Source organism: Pelophylax lessonae (genome assembly GCF_965119305.1).
Source record: "Pelophylax lessonae genome assembly, chromosome: 8".
Classification (NCBI taxonomy): domain Eukaryota; kingdom Metazoa; phylum Chordata; class Amphibia; order Anura; family Ranidae; genus Pelophylax; species Pelophylax lessonae.
In genome coordinates this window covers 148,228,413-148,250,284 of record NC_138775.1, presented here as the reverse complement: position 1 = coordinate 148,250,284, position 21,872 = coordinate 148,228,413, and the positions used below count along the sequence as shown (strand labels likewise).

The 21,872-nt window shown below is 45.3% G+C and overlaps 1 protein-coding gene across 2 annotated transcripts in view; it reads left to right on the top strand.

Moving 5' to 3' along the window:
- PLA2G4A (phospholipase A2 group IVA) overlaps positions 1 to 21,872 on the top strand; it is a 201,629-nt gene that overhangs the window by 74,913 nt on the left and 104,844 nt on the right. For both annotated transcript variants that reach the window (XM_082264962.1, XM_082264963.1), the window contains exons 4-5: positions 10,665 to 10,746; positions 21,428 to 21,576. In XM_082264962.1, the coding sequence (XP_082121088.1) occupies positions 10,665 to 10,746; positions 21,428 to 21,576 (231 nt within the window). The remainder of the gene's footprint in view (positions 1 to 10,664; positions 10,747 to 21,427; positions 21,577 to 21,872) is intronic.

The window sequence follows — 21,872 nt, the reverse complement described above, 5'->3', positions numbered from 1 at the left end:
ACTAGTTTTGCATAATTGTATTGTATTCACACAACATGTTGTAGCCTGATGGGGAACTAGATGCAAAAGAACATTGTTCATTTATGTAAATCATGTGTAATGTGGGATTAGGCAAAAATTAAATCAATAAACCTGCAAAAAAAAGTGCAGTTATTTTCATTGGAAAAAAACAGTAAGCATGAATACTAAGCAAAACATGGCATCTGTTGCCTGGGATACCAAATGCTACCCCATATCTATTAGAATATTTAACATCTTCCAAAGATAGGGGCAAACAAACTTCAGAACAACATTTCAAAATAGTGTGAGAGGAGAGGTGTTCCAGCTGGGGAAAAAAAAATTAAAAGTCAGCAGCTGCAAAAACTGTAGCTGCTGACTTTTAATATATAGACACTTCCCTGTCCAGGGTGTCTGCGATGTCAGCACCCCAGCTGACTTTTGGATCGGCTGCCGGGTGCTGCTGCCGCCATTCATTCTAAGGGAAACCAGCAATGAAGCCTTAACAGCCATTTCCCTGCTGCGTATGCGCAAAGAGCACTGCGCATTTTAAGTGGCCCAGCAGTGAGGGAAGGAGAAGGGGCACATAACTTCAGAGGGACAGTGCCGCGGCACTGTCTCCCGGAAGTGGGAAAGGGTACCTGTCAAAACCTCCCTGAAAGGTGCCAAATGTGGCACCGGAGGGGGGGGAGGAAGCAGATGAGCGGGAGTTCCACTTTTGGGTGGAACTCCGCTTTAAATACAAAAATAAAAATATAAGATATTGCGGCTTACGAGTTCTTAACCACTTACCACAAAATCACGTACCTGTAAGTCATTCTGCTTCAAGTGGTTGTACCGGGGTAATGCCTGCAGCTGCAGCTGTTTTTTTAGAGCTTACAGCTCGGCTTTCTTGTAATAACAACCGATGCTGCTAAGCAGCCGCTCAGCTGTTATTACAAGCAGCGGAAGGGGTTCCCCCCCACCCCACCATCTTCCGCCGCTCTGCCGGGGATCTCCCATCCCACCGGTGACCCCAGCGACCAGCCAGCTTGTCCACCTGCTGGCCGAGACTATCAGTTCTCCAATGTAGTAACCTGGAGGCGACGTCACAACGTCACTTCAGGTTTACTGGAGTCTTAAAGGTGCAAGTTCTAAAAATTTGAAAGTATTCAAAAAAACGCTGATCTTGCAGAGGAGGGGTTTGTGGTCCTATAGATCCAAGATCCCTCCATAAAAAGTACCTGTCACTGCCTATTACTGTCAGGAGGGATTTTTACATTTCCTGTAACAGCTATAAAAGTGTTAAAAATTAAAAAATAAAAAGTAAAATAAATAAGAAAATAAAATGTAAAGTGCCCCGTCCCTCCGTACTCATGGGCAGAAGGGAACCTATACGCAAGTGCCCGTAAAAGTAAATGTGTTCAAACCACACATGTGAGGTATCTCCACGATTGTTAGCGCGAGAGCAATAATTCTAGCAGTATACTTCCTCTAACTCTAAAAAGGTAACCTGTTAAAAATTTTAAAGTGTCGCCTATGGAGTTTTTTAAGTAGGATAATTTGTCACCATTCCGCAAACGTGCGCAAATTTAAAGCATGACATGTTGGGTATCTATTTACTCGGCAAAGCATCATCTTTTAGATTATGCAAAAATAATTGGGCACACTTTACTGTTTTTGCTTTTTTTAAAATTCATTGTGTATTTTTTCCAAAAAAATTGTGTTTGCAAGATCGCAGCACGAATACAGTGTGACATAAAATATTGCAATGACTGCCATTTTATTCTCTAGGGTCTCTGCTAAAAAAAAAAAAAAAAAAATGTATATAATGTGTGGGGAAGTATATAATGTGTGGGGTTCTAAGTCATTTTCTATCAAAAATTACTGATTTCAATTTTGTTTATTGACAGACAAAGTGCTCCATATTTAGAACCATAGGGTTATATTGCCCAGCCCCCCCCCCCCCCCCCAGGAGTAGGACACTAGGCAGAAAAAACACTTGGCTACACCTATGGGCAGTGCTAGCTAGTATACATCTTCCTCTCTGCTATAAACCTTCAGTTTTTTTCTGCCTAGTCAGGAGTAAGGTAAGGACCTACAGTGAGGGGAAAAAAGTATTTGACCCTCTGCTGATTTTGTACATTTGCCCACTGAAAAATGATCAGTCTATCATTTTAAGGGTAGGTTGTTTTTAACAGTGAGAGACAGAATAACAAAAAATCTATCAAAAACGCATTTCAATAAGTTACAAAATTGATTTGCATTTTGAGTAAAAAAAGTATTTGACCTATTCGCAAAACATGACTTAGTACCTGGTGTCAAAATCTATGTTGGCAATTACAGAGGTCAGACGTTTATTTTAGTTGGCTACCAGGTTTGCACACATCTCAGGAGGGATTTTGTCCCACTCCTCTTTGCAGATCTTCTCCAAGTCATTAACGTTTCGAGGCTGACGTTTGGTAACTCGAACCTTCAGCTCCCTCCACATATTTTCAATAGGATTAAGGTCTGGAGACTGGCTAGGCCACTCCAGGACCCTAATGTGCTTCTTCTTGAGCCACCCCTTTGTTTCTTTGGTCATGTGTTTTGGGCCATTTTCAATGCCCTGGCTGAGGGAAGGACCATCTCACCCAGGATTTCACTGTACATGGCCCCATCCATCATCCCTTTGAAGCGGTGAAGTTGTCATGTCCCCTTCCCTTAGCAGAAAAACACTCCCAAAGCATATTTTTTCCACTTCAGTCTTTGATGGTGGGGATTGTGTTCTTGGGATTATAGGTAGCAATCCTCCTCCTCCAAACACAGCGAGGTAAGTTGATGCCAAAGAGCTCGATTTTTGTCTCATCTGACCACAACACTTTCACCCAGTGCTCCCCTGAATCATTCAGCTGTTCATAAGCAAATTTCAGACCGGCCTGTACATGTGCTTTTTTGAGCAGGGGGACTTTGCGGGCACTGCAGGATTTCAGTCCTTTACGGAGTAGTGTGTTACCAATTGTTTTCTTGGTGACTATGGTCCCAGCTGCCTTGAGATCATTGACAGGATTCTCCTGTGTAGTTCTGGGCTGATTCCTCACCATTGTCATGAACATTGAAACTCCACAAGGTGAGATCTTCCATGGAGACCCAGACCAAAGGAGATTGACAGTTATTTTGTGTTTCTTCCATTTGCCAATAATCGCACCAACTATTGTCACCCTCTCACCAAGATGCTTGGAGATGGCCTTGAGGCCCATTCCATCCTTGTATAAGTCTACAATCTTGTCCTGGACATCTTTGGTCAGCTCTTTGGTCTTGGCCTTGGAATCTGATTGATTGCTTCTGTGGACAGGTGTCTTATATTAGGGTAACAAGCTGAGATTAGGAGCACTCCCTTTAAGAGAATGCTCCTAATGTCAACTCGTTACCTGTATAGAAGACACCTGGGAGCCAGAAATATTGCTAATTGATAGGGGATCAAATGCCTATTTCACTCATTAAAATGCAAATCAATTTAAAATGTTTTTAAAATGCGTTTTTCTGGATTTTTATTTTTTTGTTGTTGTTCTGTCTCTCACTGTTAAAATAAACCTACCATTACAATTATAGACTGATTATTTCTTTGCCAGTGGGCAAACCTACAAAATCAGCAAGGGGATCAAATATATTTCATTCATTGTAGCTCCCTGCCGGGATGTTTGGTTCTGGCAATTTTTTCTTTTTACAAGTCATGTTTTTCTCCTGGTTTTTTCCTGTGAGATCTACAATCAACTGCCGGGCTAGGCGATGGGCTGGCCATCTGGCAATCGAGTTTGCGTAGACCAGAGCTCCGTGCTAGGTCAACTGCGACATAGTCCTACTTGACGGGGGCTGGCCTGCGAGTTAAATGCCTTGCGGGGTCGCATACAACCAGGTCCTGGCCCAAATCGCAGCGTTCCTTCTGGCCAACAGCTTCCCCCATTTCAGTTGTGAGAGGTTCTGTCTGGAGTGGTGCCTGCTTGGTTCCATGGTGTGGTGAGTAAGATGTCCCCCCCCCTCTCCCCCTGCATGCGGTGGGGGGTGCATGCGCCCCCCACCCCCGGGATGGTCAGACCTGCAGGTTTCCCTCCTTCCCCCCCCCCCAGGCCCCCCTCTATTTTAGAGATCCCTGTGGGCCACCTCTTCCCACCAGGTAGAGCGGTGGGACGAAGGGGGACGTGGGCTGGTGTGTACAGCACAGTACCTGTGGGGGGGGCCGGGCGGACATTACTCCGGCAGGATGGTCTTCCCCGATGGGATGGGCGCTGCCCATGTAAGTGGATTTGCAGCCCAGGTCTCCTTTCCACCACAGAGTTGTGGCCTAGGCTCCAGGGCTTCTTTCCTGGTCCCTGGGAGCCTCATGGGTGCTGCGTGTGGTGGCCAATTTGCCATGTCTGGCGCCATGCTTTTGGGGTCTGTGTGTGTTTCTCTCTCAGTGGCCATGTTTGTGTAGTCCAGCGGACATTATTAGATGGCCCGTCATGCATTGGAGCAGTGATCAGGACAGTGGAGCTTCTAGGGAGGCGAATATGGCTGCGAGGGCCCCTCCCTTTCCCCTGGTGTTGACTCCTGGGTTTCCTTTTCCCCTGGACACCGCGCATGGATCCCTGACTATCTCTGTTGCAGACCAACGCTCCTCCGGGGTATTGAGTCCTGGCGGGGTCCCTGCCTCTCTTCTTCAGGTTGCCAGGTGCTTGTCTGGGTGCCCCAGCAGTAATGCGGGTGTGGTGCCTCAGGTTGGGTGAGTCCCCTGGCAGTGGGAGAGAAACGTCTTTCTGGTGGGTTTTCCCTTTTCACTCATGGAGTCTCAGAAGCATGTTTCCCCACCTGACCAGCTTTCAGAGGCAACAGGTTCCTCAGGGTCTTACTCTTCCATTGATGCACTGACGGCAGCCCTGGAGTCCTTTGTATCCCTGGTGGAGGTGGCTTTTGGGCGGTGGGCTAGCCCAAAGTGCCCTGCCCCCCACCCCCTCCCCTGATTCATCTGTCTCATCAGGTCCTGAATCTGGCTTTGTCGCCACGGTCATGGTCCACTCTGTGGGGTTTTTAGCCATGCTCTCTGATCTTTCAGATAGTTAGGATGATCCCTCCCCAACTCTGGCAGCACATGAGAAGGCGCGGGTTCACGCACTTAGCACATCCATTCGGGAGACTTTGAAGATGGAGGATACAGCTGAGGTGGCTGCGGTGGTGGCTGTTCCTTTTGGTACTCACAAGCCATCTCACAGGGCAAAGGTGTTTTCTTATCCCTCCCATTTTGAGGGTCCACTGACAAGGGTTCCAAACCTTTTAAGCCCTCCTCGGGAGGTTCCAAGTGGCCCTGGTCTGGCAAGCCAAGAGCAGGTTTCTCTAGACCCGTGGACAAGTCCCCTTCAGCATGAAGATGGGCCGCCACACATGCCCGGCATATGGGGACATTGGTTTACGGGCCTGTGGACCTCCTTGGTGTCCAGTGACAAGATAGAGTTTTGTTCTTGCGCTCTGGAAAGGTTCTTCCCTTCCAACATACATCTGTTCCCGGACAGGCTGCAAGCTCTCGTGGTGCAGGACCTGTTGCTTTAGGGACTGATTTTCCCGGTTTTGGTATCTGAATGGTTTTGAGGTTTTTATTCAAACCTGTTTATGGTCCCAAAGAAGGAGGGCAAGGTTCATCCTAATCTGGACCTCAAGGCCCTAAATTGTTTTGCGCAGGTACAGAAATTCAGAATGAGTCCATTCGCACTGTGGTGGGATCCCTACATCAGGGGGATTTCCTGGCCTCTACTGACATCAAAGATGCTTACTTGCACATTCTAATATGTTCCCGACACCAGAGTTTCCTCCACTTTGCTGTGGGAGAGGAGAACTATCAGTTTGTGGCATTACCCTTTGGTCTTGCCTCAGGTCTTCATGAAGGTGCTTGCCCTGGTTCTGGCGTTGCAACGTCAGCGGGGGATTGCTGTGCTGAGCTACTTGGAAGACCTCCTCTTGCGAGCTGATTCCTTATCTGCATTGGTGGAGGATATGGAGATCACTATCCAGACCTTTAAGGAGTTTGGTTGGCTTCTGAACTACCAGAAGTCTGCCCTGATCCTGTCCAGAAAATTGGATTATCTGGGTCTGAATCTGGATTCAGCTCTGGCCAGAGTGCTTCCTTCTCTGGACAAATTCCAGAAATTGCATGCTGCGATTCATCTGTTGCTGTCCCGCAGGAGGTCCTCCCTCTGAACTTGCATACGAGTGCTGGGCCTGATGGCGTTCACCTTTTGAGGCGGTCCCGTTTACATAGTTCTATACGAGGCCCCTCCAAAGGGAGGTCCTGGTGAAATGGCACAAGTGTCAAAAGTCCCTGGACAATCAGAGTCAGAAAACCAGGGGTTTCCTGGTCTGGTGGCTTAGTTCTTTGACTCTTCGGGCAATTCTTTTCTCCCTTTTTATTGGACAGTGGTCATGACGGATGCCAGTCTGTCCAGGTTGGGAGGTGTCCTGGGGCTGAGCACTGCTCAGGGTTGTTGGACGCTGGAAGAATCCAGACTACTGATTAATGTCTTGGAACTTCGGCTGTGCCTGGATCACTGGACACACCGGCTCTGGGGGCTGCTAGTACGGATCCAGTCGGACAATGGCTTATGTCAATTACCAGAGCTGAACAAAAAGTGTGTTTGCGGCTCTGGTGGGAAGAACACTTGGTTTTGGCCCTCGCTGCCATGAACATTCCAGGTGTGGAAAATTGGCAGGTGGACTATACTTAGACCAAGGGAAGTGGTCCCTTCATCCGGACATGTTTCACCATATGACTGTGGTGAAGCACCCCAGAGGTGGACCTGTTGGCGTCCCAACTCAACAGAAAGGTACCGAGGTTTGTAGCAAGGTCAGGGGATGATCTGGTGGACGCCACAGATGTTCTGGTGGCCCCGTGGGGCCAGTATCGTCTGATCTACACCTTCCCCCAGAAGTTGGCTTTTTTGGTGGCTATCACCTCTGCTCGCAGAGTGTTGGAACTGGCGGTGTTATCTTGTCAAACCCCCCTATTTGGTGATCCACAAAGATAAGGTGGTTCTTCGTCCAAGCCCATCGTTCCTATCTAAGGTTGTCTTTACTTCCATTTGAATTAAAACATTGTGTTGCCTTCTTTGTGTCCCAGGTTCGCTCGTTCCAAGGAATTTGCGTTGCATGCTCTGGATGTGGTTCCGGTGATTCGGGTGTATCTGACAGCGAGAGAGTCTTAGACTCACTGTTTGTGATCATGGATGGGCTAAGAAAAGGGCTGTCTGCTTCTTCTGCGACAATTTCCAGATGGATCAGACAGACGGTGAATCAGGCCCATTGTATCAAAGGTCAGGTTCTCCCTATGCATGTAACAGCGCCCTCTACTCGGGCGTGGTTGTTTTGGCATCTGCAGATGCTTCTTTTGGCCGCAAGGATTTGCAGGCTACTGTTTAGAGGGTCTGTTCCCTCTTTGGGGGTGTGTTGTTCGGGTTGGGCTCCAGTTGTTTTTTTTTGTTGAGCTCCTGTTACCTGCTTGGCTTCTTATTTAGCCTTGGGATTTGTTTTGTCCCACCCCTCATGTTTTTGGCACTGCTTGGGGACCTCCCTATGGTTCTGAAGTGCTGTTTTGCATCAACGAACGAAAGAGAAAATAGGATTTTTGTAAAATCCATTTTTCTGAGTTCATTGACGGACACAGCACCCACCCCTCTATAGAGTTTTGATACTTCTGATATGCTTGTTACTAAACTGAAGCCCTGTAGCAAAGAGGGGGAGGTTTACCAGCTAGGACTGCCCATAGGTGTAGCCAAGTGTTTTTTATGCCTGGTGTCCTACTCCTGTATGGTTCTGAATATGGAGTGCTGTGTCCATCAATGAACTCAGAGAAAATGATTTTACGGTAATTACAAAAATCCATTTTTTTTTCTCGTAAGCAACAAATGTCAGAAAAAGGCCTGGCCTTCAATTGGTTAAAGTGATTGTAACTCTTCGGGTGTTTTTAAAATAAAATAATAAACATGTCATACTTACCTGCTTTGTGAAATGGTTTTGCACAGAGCAGCCCTAATCCTCCTCTTTTTAGGTCCCCCAAAGGCCCTCTTGGCTCCTTCCTCCCCACCTAGTGCCCCCATAGCAAGCCCCTTGTGCATGCTCACTTCTGAGCCTCTTATGACTTATGGATACACAGAAAGTGCTCAGCCACTCCCCCTGCTCCCTCGCCACTAGCTGTGATTAACAGCAGCAAGAGCCAATGGTTCCCACTGCTGTATTAAAGCCAATGAGGAGGGAGAGAGCCTCTGCTCTCGTGCACATGGCTGGATCGAGATTGGGCTTAGGTAAGTGTAAGGAGCAGAGATAGTCCAAACACTCCCCCCCCCCCCCCGGTTCGGTTTGTGTCAAAACTTTAAAACATCACAAAAGTTTGGAGCCAAACAATGAACCCAGTTGATGTCTATGGGACTCAAATTGGAAAAGTGCTCATTTTGAAGGAATATATATACAAGTTATTGGGCATACAAAGGGTATGGGGGGACATGTATCAATGAATAAAATTATAATTTTTAAATGAGCAGTGATTTGCTGATGCTTAAAGTGAACCAATAAAAAATGAAAAATTCCTTTAAATATAGTGCCTGGGGGGTTCCCTTAGTCTGCCTGTAAAGTGGCGCATCTGAACCATGTATAGAACCTGCTGCAGCAAAAATGACATTTATAGAACCAAAAAAAAAAAACATTTTCCCTGCAAGCTTTTTTTATTTTATGAACAATTGCTTTAGGAGCCAGTCTCTATGATGAGGCCACAATTTAGTGCACTCGGAACAAGATGTTTTGCAGACTTTGGATAGAAATAACAGGTGCATTACAATTGGGCTGTTGGTGGTGCCTTCACACTGTAACCCTGATAAAAGCAGGAATTGGCCTTGCTGTCAAAAATTGAAATGATATGCCCGGTCAAACAGATGCAGAAAAATTGGGCTTTTGGTGTTGGTGGTGGATGCCTTCATATCCTACCCCTATAGAGGTACTCTTGATGAAAGCAAAAATTGGCCTTGCTGTCAAAAATTTAAGTTATATTCTTCCGTCCATCAGGGGTGGAAAAATTGGTCCTTGGTTGTTAATTGTGCCCATGAAACCTATATCAAAAAATTTCTTCCAGATAAAATCAATACCCACAAAGCTAGGCACGTAGAGAATGCAGAGATTCCAGATCCAGAAAACACTTAATCAGGGATATCAGTATCAGAGGCTTGATAGCTGCTGCTAATCCAGAAATTATTAATTTTGATAAATGTCAGCCGGTCAGTAGAGTCTGTGGACAGACGCTTTCTTTTTACTGTCCCAAAACCTCCAGTAGCACTGAATGCCCGCTCGGAGAGCACGCTGGATACAGTGCAGCTCAATTGCATACTGGGCAAGTTCTGGCTAGTGGTCTATTCTCATGACCCAGTAACCCAGTGGATCGTCAACTGGAAAACTCTCCAGGTCTGTTTTTGCCCCTAGATAATCTCCCACCATATGATTAGGATGCTGCCGATGAGATGTGGAAGCTGACAGCACTGAGCACAGTAATAGTGCACTAACACACTTCAATATACTGCAGTATATACTTCAATATACTGCAGTATATCTGATCGTTAATTCATTTTCGTCTGAAACAGGGACAAACAGGTACATTTTTTTCATAATACCAGATCATGTGATCATACGATTTTTGATAAATCAGTACAGTTTTTGTGTGAAAATACAATACAAATACATTTTATCAAATTTTTATTCTGTCGTACGAGAATTTTCTCACTTTAATAACCTATTCGTTTTCGATATGGAGACTAGCATGCAAAAAAAAAAAAAAAAACAGACGATCATTTGTCCAATACTTTCATTGTATGTACTAGGCTTTATCCTATATGCCAAACATACACTTTTGCTGAAGTCACTTTGAGTGGAAGATTAAAGGATATATACTTTTTATTTATACCAAACATGGCTGCACTGTGAACATATTTTAGGCCTAGGTTTAGTGTGACCAGCGTACCAAATAAATGCAGTGCTTAGTGCAGTGTTTGTTTTTTGCATTGGCTTGTTATAGGCATGCTGCTTCATTATCTATTTTGTAGTTTAGAAGTTTGCTGGCCGCCTAAATCAATAAGCTGTCTGCTTAAGGCCTCATGCACACTAGACGTTTTTACAGCTGCTGTTTTTGGCGTCTGACTTTTTTTTTCTGCAGCCAGTAAATTCCCCAGCATGTTAAACTATGTGTTCATGCACACATAGGCTTTTATCAGCAGTTTTTGGCATGGGGTGTTTTTTGGCTGTAAAAAAAAAAAAAAAAAACTTGTGGGTTCTAGGAGGCGTTTTTCAGCTGTAAAAACGCTCTAACTCTCATAAAAGCTAAAAAAAACTCATTAAAAAAAGTGGCTATTCAGCGTTCATCAACGTTTTTGAGCCATAAGCTTTTGTGGGAGTATAGTTTTGGCGAAAAAAAAGCTAAAGAATGCTATAGCTGAAAACGGCTAAAAAATGCTACTGCAAAAAAGCTGAAAAATGTCTTTTACTGCTACAGCTTTCTACCGACGTTTTGATAATGTCCAGTGTGCATGAGGCCTAAATCAATAAATGCTGAAGAAGTTCTGAAATTTCAGATCAACACTTCTATTTTTACTTTTTTGCTAGGTGTACAAAGAGTTTGTTTATATTATGTGAAATCTTTCTCTCCTCAGGTTGAACACCAGTATTCTCATAGATTTACAGTAACTGTAATTAAAGCTACCAATGTCACAAAAGGAACCTTTGGAGATATGCGTAAGTAAGATTTATTTTTTATCTGTGTAATTATTGTCAAATATACTCCCATTTCCTAGCTTATAAGGTATTATCTTTGTTAAAGGTTTGGTGCCTCAGGCCAAGTGTGAATGGGACTTTTACAGCTAGTAACAAAGGTTTTATATAAAATATATAACAGTTTATTGAATAAAATAAAGTAGAAAGCAAAAGCAAAATTGTTAAACACAATTCTTGTGTGTTGGGTTAGAGACCCATTGGTAAAGGTGAGTAAGTATCGAAGGTTTAGTGACAAGGTGATATGGTGACTTATTTGAATATTGTTCTCTGCTGTTCCATGTGTGGTGCCCAGCTTGGAATTTGCAGAGAAGAAATATCCTAGAAAATCCAACGCGTTTCGGCTGGTTACAGTAGTATGCCTTTATCAAGGATTATTCACCATATCTGAAATTACAATTAAGTATATACAGTAAAACATATGCGCACAAGGGGGCAATTTCCCGTTGTTGCAAAGTGGTTAAATACATACATTTTAGGTGTTTGCCTGATCCATATTGGAAGACTTTTTCTCTGATCCTCAAATCGCATCGAGAACTGTATGGATGCTGCTTCTGATGGTAATATATAGTGGATATATTAATTAATATATTTTCATTATGGTTCCCCTTAAATAATAATATTAATATGTATTCACAGACTAACTTCAAAGTGTTTGCAGCTGTACTGATGGAGTCCAGATATTTTCCAGGTCTCATCAAGATTTTTTGGGTGACTAGCAAGAAAACAGTTGTGACAGTTTTTCATTTTTTGAGTATATTTATTTGTGAGGAAGGTGTCACTTCCCTCTTGCAGAGGGAGACAAGCACACCACCGGAGACGCTGCTCCTGGAATACCCTTCCTGATGATTGCCTTGGACACCTAAACAGTGAGTTGAGTTGAATAATTATGTGGAGCTCCTCCAAAAGCACAGGAGGAATCCACAAAACACTTTTTCTCACAAATAAATATACTCAAAATATGAAAAGCTGTCACAACTTTTTTCTTGATAGTCACCCTAAAAATCTTGATGAAACCTGGAAAATATCTTGACTCCACCAGTACAGCTTAGTCTGTGAGTACATATTAATATTATTATTTAAGGGGAACCATAATGAAAATATATTAATATATCCACTATATATTACCATCAGAAGCAGCATCCATACAGTTCTCGATGCGATTTGAGGATCAGAGAAAAAGTCTTCACACATGGATCAGGCAAACGCTTAAAATGTATGTATTTAACCACTATGCAACAACGGGAAATTGCCTCCTTGTGCGCATATGTTTTACTGTATATACTTAATTGCAATTTCAGATATGGTGAATAATCCTTGATAAAGGCATACTACTGTAACCAGCCGAAACGCGTTGAATTTTCTAGGATATTTCTTCTCTGCAAAATCCAAGCTGGGCACCACGCATGGAACAGCAGAGAACAATATTCAAATAAGTCACCATATCACCTTGTCACTAAACCTTCGATACTTACCTTCACCAATGGGTCTCTAACCCAACACACAAGAATTGTGTTTAACAATTTTGCTTTTGCTTTCTACTTTATTTTATTCAATAAACTGTTATATATTTTATATAAAGCCTTTGTTACTAGCCGTTGAAGTCCCATACACACTTGGCCTGAGGCACCAAACCTTTAACAATCTACATTCAAGGGATGTTGGCAAAACTAACTACTTAGGGGTTTACTTAGAGGATCACAACCTTTATAAGGTATTATCTTATCTCTACTGAAAAATTACAGTAAAGATAGAAATAATTCTGCATTAGCAAAAATTGATTGATAGGGGCATGACTAGCAATGGCGCTGTGAAGATGGCTTCTCTGGAGCTTTTTACCTGCCAGACAACTCCTGCACTAATAGCATACCATACCTCACATGTCGGTCCACAGGAAGACTAAGAGAATCCCCAATGGGTCTCAGCAGAATCCCCCATGGGTCTCAGCAGCTAGAGTGCTTATTTAAGGTCCCACTGGATGGGCTGTGACATCAACAAACTGGAATCTAAAGTGGCAGATATGCAGTCACTATCCGCTACACACAACTCCTGTATAAGTGCACTTGAACAACTATCCTCCCAACACTCACAGCAACTTGCCTACTTGCAGTTACAAGTAGAAGATGGGGAGAACAGAGGTCACTGGATTAACATTAGACTATAGGGAACTCCCTGAGGCAAAATCAGGATCTGATCTTAAAACCTCCGTCACTACCATCTTAAATTCTATCTTGGGTAAGGGACCCACAGAACACTTGGAGTTGGGCAGAGTCCACCGTGTTGCTGGTCCCCGTTCCGCCCATAACAACTTCCCACAAGATACAGATACAGAGTCCATTTATATAAAAAAAAAAAAAAAAAAGAGGAAAACATGTGCCAGGCATGGCACAAAGGTCCAGTGGATTTTGATGTTTAGGTTCAGCTCTTCCTGGATTTATCCAGGAATACCCTGGCCCGCAGGAGACTTTAGATCTGATGCTCCAACATGACATCTGCTGCCATTGGAGTTATCCTCTACATGTTCTGATCTGCAAGGACAAGTCTTTCACACTTTACCATCTCCAGGCTTTGTTAAAGTTCCTTAATGCTGCCCCAAACCAGGTTCAGAACTGGTTTGCCCCCTTGCCTACAGATGACCAGCTGTGATCCTCTAGTCCCTTGCCTCAACACTCCAAATGTTTTCTCAACACTCCAAATGTTCTTGCTCCAGAGGTTGTTGTAACCTACCATCCTTTTCATCACCCAGGTTGTCGAAGACCTGATTTACTTGATTCCGCTCTTATAGTAAAGTAGCACATGTCTGACTGTTCTACATGGGACTCTGAATGCCCGCAGTGAAGGCTTAATTGACAGATTGCGCATTACTTCAACTTGAGCCATTATAGACTTGTGTCTCTAAATGCGTAGTTGTCTTAGTGAACCTATGCCTAACTGAACACATCTTACAGTTAATTGTTCTGGGTTTTTTTAGATTCCATTACGATTTCTTTATTTATATACCATTTTTTTTTAAATAACTCCATTACTATACTGTGCCTTACAGCAGCTGTCCCCAAACGTTTTGGTGCCAGGGAGTTTAGTGGCAGGCAATTTTTCCAGGGGGGGGGGGATATTCACGAGTCAGTTGCTCAGACCCCTTTACACCACAACCCCCTTTACAGCACACTCCCCTCCTTTTATATCAGTGTGGTGTTCTACAGTCACCCTTTTCATCACAATTCCCACTTTAAATCTGTCCTACAGTGTTTCTCTTCACATCACAGACCCCTGCGGCCAGGTCGCAGCATTCCTCTGGCTTGCAGTACCCCCTGTTGCGAGATGGGGAGGTGACCTGCCCGGAGGTTGTAAACCCAAATTTGTATTTATTTGATTGACCATCTGATTGGCCGGAGCAACAGTGACGTCACTCCCGCGCACGTGCGCGGGAGCCGACGATCACGGCACGGGTCTCTGAAGGAATGGCACCAGCGGCCGTTCCTTCAGAGCGCATGCGCCAGTGATGTCACTGGCTGCATGTAAGGTTAATATCTCCTAAACGGTAAATGTTTAGGAGATATTTACAGTACCTATAGGTAAGCCTTATCATAGGCTTACCTATAGGTACAACTTGCAGAGGAGGGTTTACTTCCTCTTTAATTAGGTGAGGTGAGATGTAAATGAAAGGGGGGTGGGATCACACTGATAGCTGCTTATGGTGCTGAGTCCTGAGGGGGGTCCCTATCGGCCATGTACATACATCAGGGGCGCCGTCCCGGGATTCGCACGCACATTTTGTGGCGCCGCCATTTTCTTCTAGCTGCATGTGTTGCGGCTCGGCGTCCATTTTCCCGGAGATCGGCGGCCATGCTTTCGTGGTTCCCATAGGTAAATGTGGCCATGTTTTCGTAATTCCCATAGGACTGTTTTCTTGTAGCCGCATGAAGAGGCACTCGGCAGGCGCCTCTAGTGTCAGAACAGCTGTTTTCTCTTCCTCTCGGATCCGCGTGCTGCAGGCTGTTAGCGCTTTTTCCCCTCTCTCCCTGCTCCTTGCTGAGATGCATTGGTGGTGAGTCCTGGGGTGGTATTGTCTGCCTGCTCCTCTATTGCAGTATTCTGGGACCTATGGTACCACAGGAATCAGCGGTGGTTTTTTTTTTTTCAGTTTATTGAAAATTTACACTGTTTTTTCTTACTGTGGCCCCAGGGTGCCATGGAGCCTGTAGAACATGTCTCACCAACTGACTCACTCTCAGAAGGGGGGGGGGGGCGATCCTCTGGGTCCCACTCTATGACGGCCACAACGGCAGTCCTGAAGTCTCTGTTATCTAAAGTGGGCATGGTCTTGCAAAAGAGACCTGGTTAAAAGTGCCCCCCTCCCACCTTCACCTGCCTCCTCTACCTCCTCAGATTCTGAGGCTGATTTGGCCGCCGCGTACGCGAGTCACCCCACGGGGTCTGCATCTATGTACCTCGAGTGCTCTGATAGTGAGGATGATTCCTCTTCCACCACTTCTGCGCAAGAAAAGCCCTTGCAGAGGCACTGATTGTATCAGTGCGGGAAACTTTAACAATGGAGGACGCAGTGGACGCAGCGGACGCTGCGTCGGCTGTACTGGTGCAATTTGGCACCCGCAAGCCATCCAGAGTGGTAAAGGTGTTCCTGTTTCCTGCCTATTTCGACGAGATTGTCACTAGCCAGTGGGGGTCCCCGAAATGCATGGCTGGAATACCTAAGCGTTTCGCCAGGAGGTATCCTTTTGAGGAGTCCCTCCTAAAGAATTGACGGTGCCACCAGTGGTGGATTCTCAGGTTTCTAAGCTAAATAAAGTCACGTTATTACCAGTGGAGTAAGGAGCCTGCAGATAGGATGGCTGAATCCTTGGTCTGCCATCTTTTTACCGTGGCATGCTCAATCCTGAGGCCAGCGTTTGCCAAAACCTTGGTCTCCCAGACCTCGACGGAGTGGGCGAAGCTTTTGCGCTAGGATTTGAAAGAGGGTCAGGTTCCTCTTGAAATGGCGGAGCTGATGGACCAGTTAATACAGGGGTTGCAGTATATTTGTGATGCCTCTCTGGATGCTGCCCTGTTAGCCTGCAGGGCATCGGCAACGGCGGTGACCTTGTGCCGCATGATCTGGTTGAAATGTCGGTCTATGGACCAGGCCTCCAAAAAGGTGCTGATGGATCTCCCCTTTGTGGGGGACTGCTTGCTCAGAGCCTCAATGGAAGAAATCAAAGGCTCTCACGGGGGGCAAGAGCACCCTGCTTCGGCAGGCTACTAAAAACAGAGAGCCTCGCCATAAACGTGGCCCTTTCTTTTCAGCTCACAAGCGACCCTTTTTTCCCGCAGGGTCACAGGACCAGAGTTCTAAATCCTCACGTCCCTTCAAAGGGGGTTCCAAGAGACCATGGGGTGGCAAGTCCAAGACGGGCTCCTCTGGTCTCGCATATAAGCCCTCCTCCCCCTGAAGGGATGCCCTCATCCTTACTAGGGGTGGGGGGACGTCTTCATTGCCAGACCCATGGACCTCGTTCATCCAAGACAAAAGGGTAGTAGAGTTTCGATCCTTGCTTCGGCCAGAATCTGCCCTTCCGATCTGCGTAGTACCAGTTCCAGAGTTGGAATGTTTTCAGGGGTTTATTCAAACCTCTTCACGGTCCCCAGGAAGGAGGGGAAGGTTCGCCCAATCCTGTATCTCAAGGCCCTGAACAACTTTGTGCGGGTTCAGAAATTCAGAATGGAATCCATTCGCCCAGTTGTGGCTTCCCTTCATCAAGGAGACTTTCTGGCCTCCAATCGATATCAAGGACGCTTACCTTCATATTCATATGTACATCAGGCATCAGCGCTTTCTTCGGTTTGCCATGGGCGAGGAGCATTATCAATTTGTGGCATTACCCTTTGGTATCGCCTCCGCTCCTCGGTGTTTTAAAAAGTGTTAGCCCCGGTTTTCGCCTTACTCGGACAGCGGGGGATTTCGGTACTGGGGTACCTGGACAATCTTCTTCTGAGGGCGGAATCGTCGTTGGTCCTGAAGAAGGGTCTGGACATTACGGTGCGAACTCTGCAGGAGTTCGGCTGGACTCTGAATTTTCAAAAGTCAGCTTTGACCCCGTCAAACAAATTGGACTTCCTGGGACTGACTCTGGATTCAGCCTCAGCCCGGGTGTTTCTCACAGAAACAAACTCTTGATGCAGCATGCGATTCGACTTCTGTGATTCAATCACTGGTCGTCTCTCAGAACTTGCATGCAGGTACTGGGCTTGATGGTTTCCACCTTCAAGGCTGTTCTATTCGCTCAGTTCCATGCCAGACTTCTGCAAAGAGAGATTCTATCCAAACGGGACAAGAATCCACAGTCCCTGGACAATCAGATCCTGTTGAGTCGGGGTGCGAGAGCATCTCTCCTTTGGCGGCATCGCTCCCCGGCTCTTCAACAAGGGAAGTCTTTTCTCCCTCTGTTCTGGACAGTGGTTACCATGGACGCCAGCCTGTCCGGGTGGGGAGGTGTCCTGGGCAAGGAATCAACCCAAGGGTTCTGGTTCTGGGAGGAACACAAGCGATCAGGCTTTGTCTGTCCCAGTGGACAGATCGTCTGCAGGGGTGTCCGGTAAGGATTCAATCAGACAACGCCACGGCCGTGGCATATATCAATCACCAAGAGAGCACAAAAAGTGCCCTAGTGGCCAAAGAAGTGACCAGTATTCTAAGGTGGGCAGAACACCTTGTTCCAAAGCTCTCTGCTGTGCATATTCCAGGGGTGGAAAATTGGCAGGAGGACTACCTCAGTTGTCAGGCAATGTGTCCGGGCGAATGGTCTCTTCATCCATAAGTATTTCAACAACTGTGCCTCCGTTTCAACCAGAAGGTTCCGAGATTTGTTGCAAGGTCTCAGGATCCTCTGGCTGACGCCGCAGATGCTGGTGGTCCCTTGGGGCCAGTATCATCTATTTATGCCTTTCCTCCACTACAACTTCTGCTGAGACTTCTGCGCAGAATCAAGGCAGAAGGGATTCCAATGATTCTGGTGGCCCCAGACTGGTCTTGTTGGTCCTATATGTGGGCCTGCTAAGACTGGTAGCCGATGCCCCTTGGCTGCTTCCTCTCAGAGAAGATCTTCTGTCTCAACGACCGATCTTCCATCCTGCTTTACAGTCACTGGCTTTAACGGCCCGGCTATTGAAAGCCAGGTATTGAAGGATAGGGGGTTGTCGGAATCAGTGAACCCTACTCTGGGAAGTTTTAGAAGATTTACCATTGAGTTTGGAAATCGTACAGTATATTACTTAGTGAGTCTAGGGAGGTTCCCCCCCCCCCGTTCCTTTTCGGTGTCACATCTGCTGGAGTTTCTACAAAGAGGTGTAGATCAGCGTTTGGCCCTGGGCACCATTAAGGGCCAGATTTCAGCTTTGGCAATTTTCTTCCAAAGACTGTTGGCAACTAATTCCTTGGTTGAGGACATTGTGTTGCCTCTATATATATAAGCCAAAGCACCCAAAAGAGGTTGTTTTGCATTCTTTGGATTTGTTCCGGGGCATCAGGGTGTACTTGATGGTGACTGAGCCTATTCGGAAATCAGATTCCTTGTTTATTCTTACAGGTGGCCCTCATAAGGGGGAGGCTGCATCTGCTGAAACCATTTCCAGATGGATCAGGCAAACGGTGGTGCAGGCCTATTCAGTTAAGTGTCAGGTTCCTCCTTTCCCTGTTGAGGTGCATTCCACGAGGGCGCTTAGTGCCTCCTGGGCCTTCTGTCATCAGGCGTCAGTGGTTCAGTTTTGCAAAGCGGCCACTTGGGCGTCTGTACACACATTCACCAAGTTCTACAAGGTGGATATTTTTGCATCTGCAGATGCTGCCTTTGGCCGCAAAGTTTTCCAGGCTGCTGTGGCAGAGATTTCTGCTTCTTGAGGGTGTTTCTTTCTGGTAGGTGAGCTCCTGGTTTACCAAGTTGGCTAAGTTTAAGCCCTTTGTTTGGGAATTTTGTTTATTGTTGTGTTTTTTCCCACCCCTCATTCTGATACTGCTTTGGGACCTCCCATCTGTCAAATGAAGATAGGAAGCTGTGTCCGTCAATGAATGAAAGAGAAAACTGGATTTTTGTCTTACCGTAAAATACTTTTTCTCTGATGTTCATTGACACACAGCACTCACCCCTCTGTGGAGTTGGGCTATGTATTCTTCTGACACTGCTTGTTACAAACTGAGATCCTAGAGCAGGAAGTGGGAGTATACCACCTGGGACTGCCCTATAGGCGTAATTAAGCTTTGTTAACCCTTTTCCGCCTAGTGTCCTACTCCTAGGAAAAGCAGCATAACCCATCTGTCAAATGAAGATATGAACCAAGCGACATGTATATTAAAAAAGAATAGCGCACACATGCAAAAGAAATGACTATCAAATATGGAGACAATCCATAAATAAAAATGGGGATTTAGTCCCACCATATGGCCATATCGTGCTCAAGCCCACCACTACGTCAAAGTACCCCATTATCAGTGGGTCCTACACTATCCATAAAAAAGGGGTGAATCCAGCCTAACCCTTGGAGACAACACTCCTTGCTGGGAGAGATGTGCTAATGCACTACAAGCGACTCCTCCTATATCTACTTGATAGTGGACACTGATAGAGTACAGGTGTGTGTGGGGTGGGGTGCTCAACCGCAGAAGTCTGGTCAGACCGAATACATAATAAACAAGCAATTTTAATATACATGTCGCTTGGTTCATAGCTGCACTGGCTTTAGATATACATGTTCAGGGTTTGCTTGTCGCTTGTAGTGCATTAGAACATCTCTCCCAGCAAGGAGTGTTATCTCCAAGGGTAAGAGAGGCTGGATTCACCCCTTTTTTTTATGGATAGTGTAGGACCCACTGATAATGGGGTACTTTGACGTAGTGGTGGGCTTGAGCACGATATGGCCATATGGTGGGACTAAATCCCCATTTTTATTTATGGATTGTCTCCATATTTGATAGTCATTTCTTTTGCATGTGTGCGCTATTCTTTTTTAATATACATGTCGCTTGGTTCATAGCTGCACCGGCTTTAGATATACATGTTCAGGGTTTGCTCCCCCAATTTTTTTCTTGTTTATTATGTATTCGGTCTGTCCAGACTTCTGAGGTTGAGCACCCCACCCCCCTCACAGGGGGCGCGCAGAGCGGCGATCGGTGATGCGAGGTGTCGGCCTGACACCCTGCATCTCCGATCTCGGTAAAGAGCCTCTGACGTAGGCTCTTTACCATGTGACCAGCCGTGTCCAATCACGGCTGGTCACATAGTAAACAGGAACAGCCGTTGATCGGCTTTCCTTAGTTCGTGCCTGACAGGCACGAGTAAAGGAGCACCGATCGGCGGCTCCCCTGACGGGGGGGGGGTTGGCACTGGTAATCAGATCATTGATTACCAGTGCAGACCCTCGGGGGGGTGCCACTAGAACCACCAGGGATGCCCACCCATGACCCCAGGGATGCCCACCTATGACCCCAGGGATGCCAACTATGGCCACCAGGGATGGCAATCAGGGCTCAGGGAGCCCCCCATTGCCCTCCCTATCAGTGCTGCCCACCAGTGCCCTCCCTATCAGTGCTGCCCACCAGTGCCATCTTTCAGTGTCGCCCACCAGTGCCCATTAGTGCCCATCAGTGCCGCCATCAGTGCCCACCAGTGCCGCCTATCAGTGCCCATCAGTGCCACCTATCAGTGCCACCTATCAGTGCCCATCAATGCTGCCTATCAGTGCCCAGCAGTGCCGCCTATCAGTGCCCACCAATGCTGCATATCTGTGCTACCTATCAGTGCCACATATCAGTGCCTATCAGTGCCACCCTATCAGTGCCACTCCATCAGATCAGTGCCTCCTCATCAGTGCCTGTCAGTGCAGTCTCATCAGTGCTCATCAGTGCAGGAAAAAACTTATTTATTTACAAAATTGTATAACATAAACAAAAAAACTTTTTTTTTTTTTTCAAACTTTTTTTTATTTGTTTAGCAAAAAGGAAAAAACCCAGAGGTGATCAAATACCACCAAAAGAAAGCTCTATTTGTGGGGGGGAAATTACATAAATTTGGTGGTACAGTGTTGCCTGACCGCGCAATTGTCATTCAAAATGCAACAGCGCTAAAAGGGGAAAATTGGCCTGGGCAGGAAGGGGGTGAAAGTGCCCTGTATTGAAGTGGTTAAGGAATATAATGGATTTAATATATTTTGGAATAAGGCTGTAACATAACAAAATGTGGAAAAAGTGAAGCACTATGAATACTTTCCAGATGCACTGTATATGTGTTATAATTCTTTGGTATGTTCCTTGTATTAAATTGTCTTTGATCTGCATTATAAATTGTTTTGATACCATATAATAGCTGTATACGGGCTCTGATCTTTCCAAAAAAGATGAATTGGTCATGTTTATTTTTAACTTGTATTAAGATATTAAATATAACTTGTTATATTTCTGCTCTGCTCTTATGCTACAACTGCCTAACAAAGGCAGGCAGAACATATTGTGAGACAACTTAGTATTAACAACAACTAATTCTACTGAACTCTCCAGTACCTGTAAAAAAAACAAAAAAAAAACCTATCTCTCTATTGTTGTGAGTTGTCACTGATTTACTTCACCCATAATCACAAGATTTTTTCTTTTATTATTTTATAGTCGATACTCCTGACCCTTATGTGGAATTATTCATTTCATCAGTACCGGACGGCAGAAAAAGAACAAAGCATTTCAACAATGATATTAATCCAGTTTGGAATGAATCATTTGAATTTGTTTTGGATCCAAACCAGGATAATATATTGGAGGTACATTAGTAGTTAAAAACTTGCTATATTTGTGAAGTATTTTAAAGATAAAGATATCTGTAGCAGCATTAACACAGGCACAAACACTGATCTGATAATGGCACTTATCAGTTATAAATAAATGTGTATACATGAACACTATTTTTTGTTCACTGCTTATTGTGTGAACAAAACTTTAAACCTAGAGATTACATTTTTATTGCATTTATATATTTTGAGCAAAATAATAAAAGTGTATGTATAGGCAAAACAATGAACCAATTCAATACATCTATCCAACACTTGCACATTTCCCC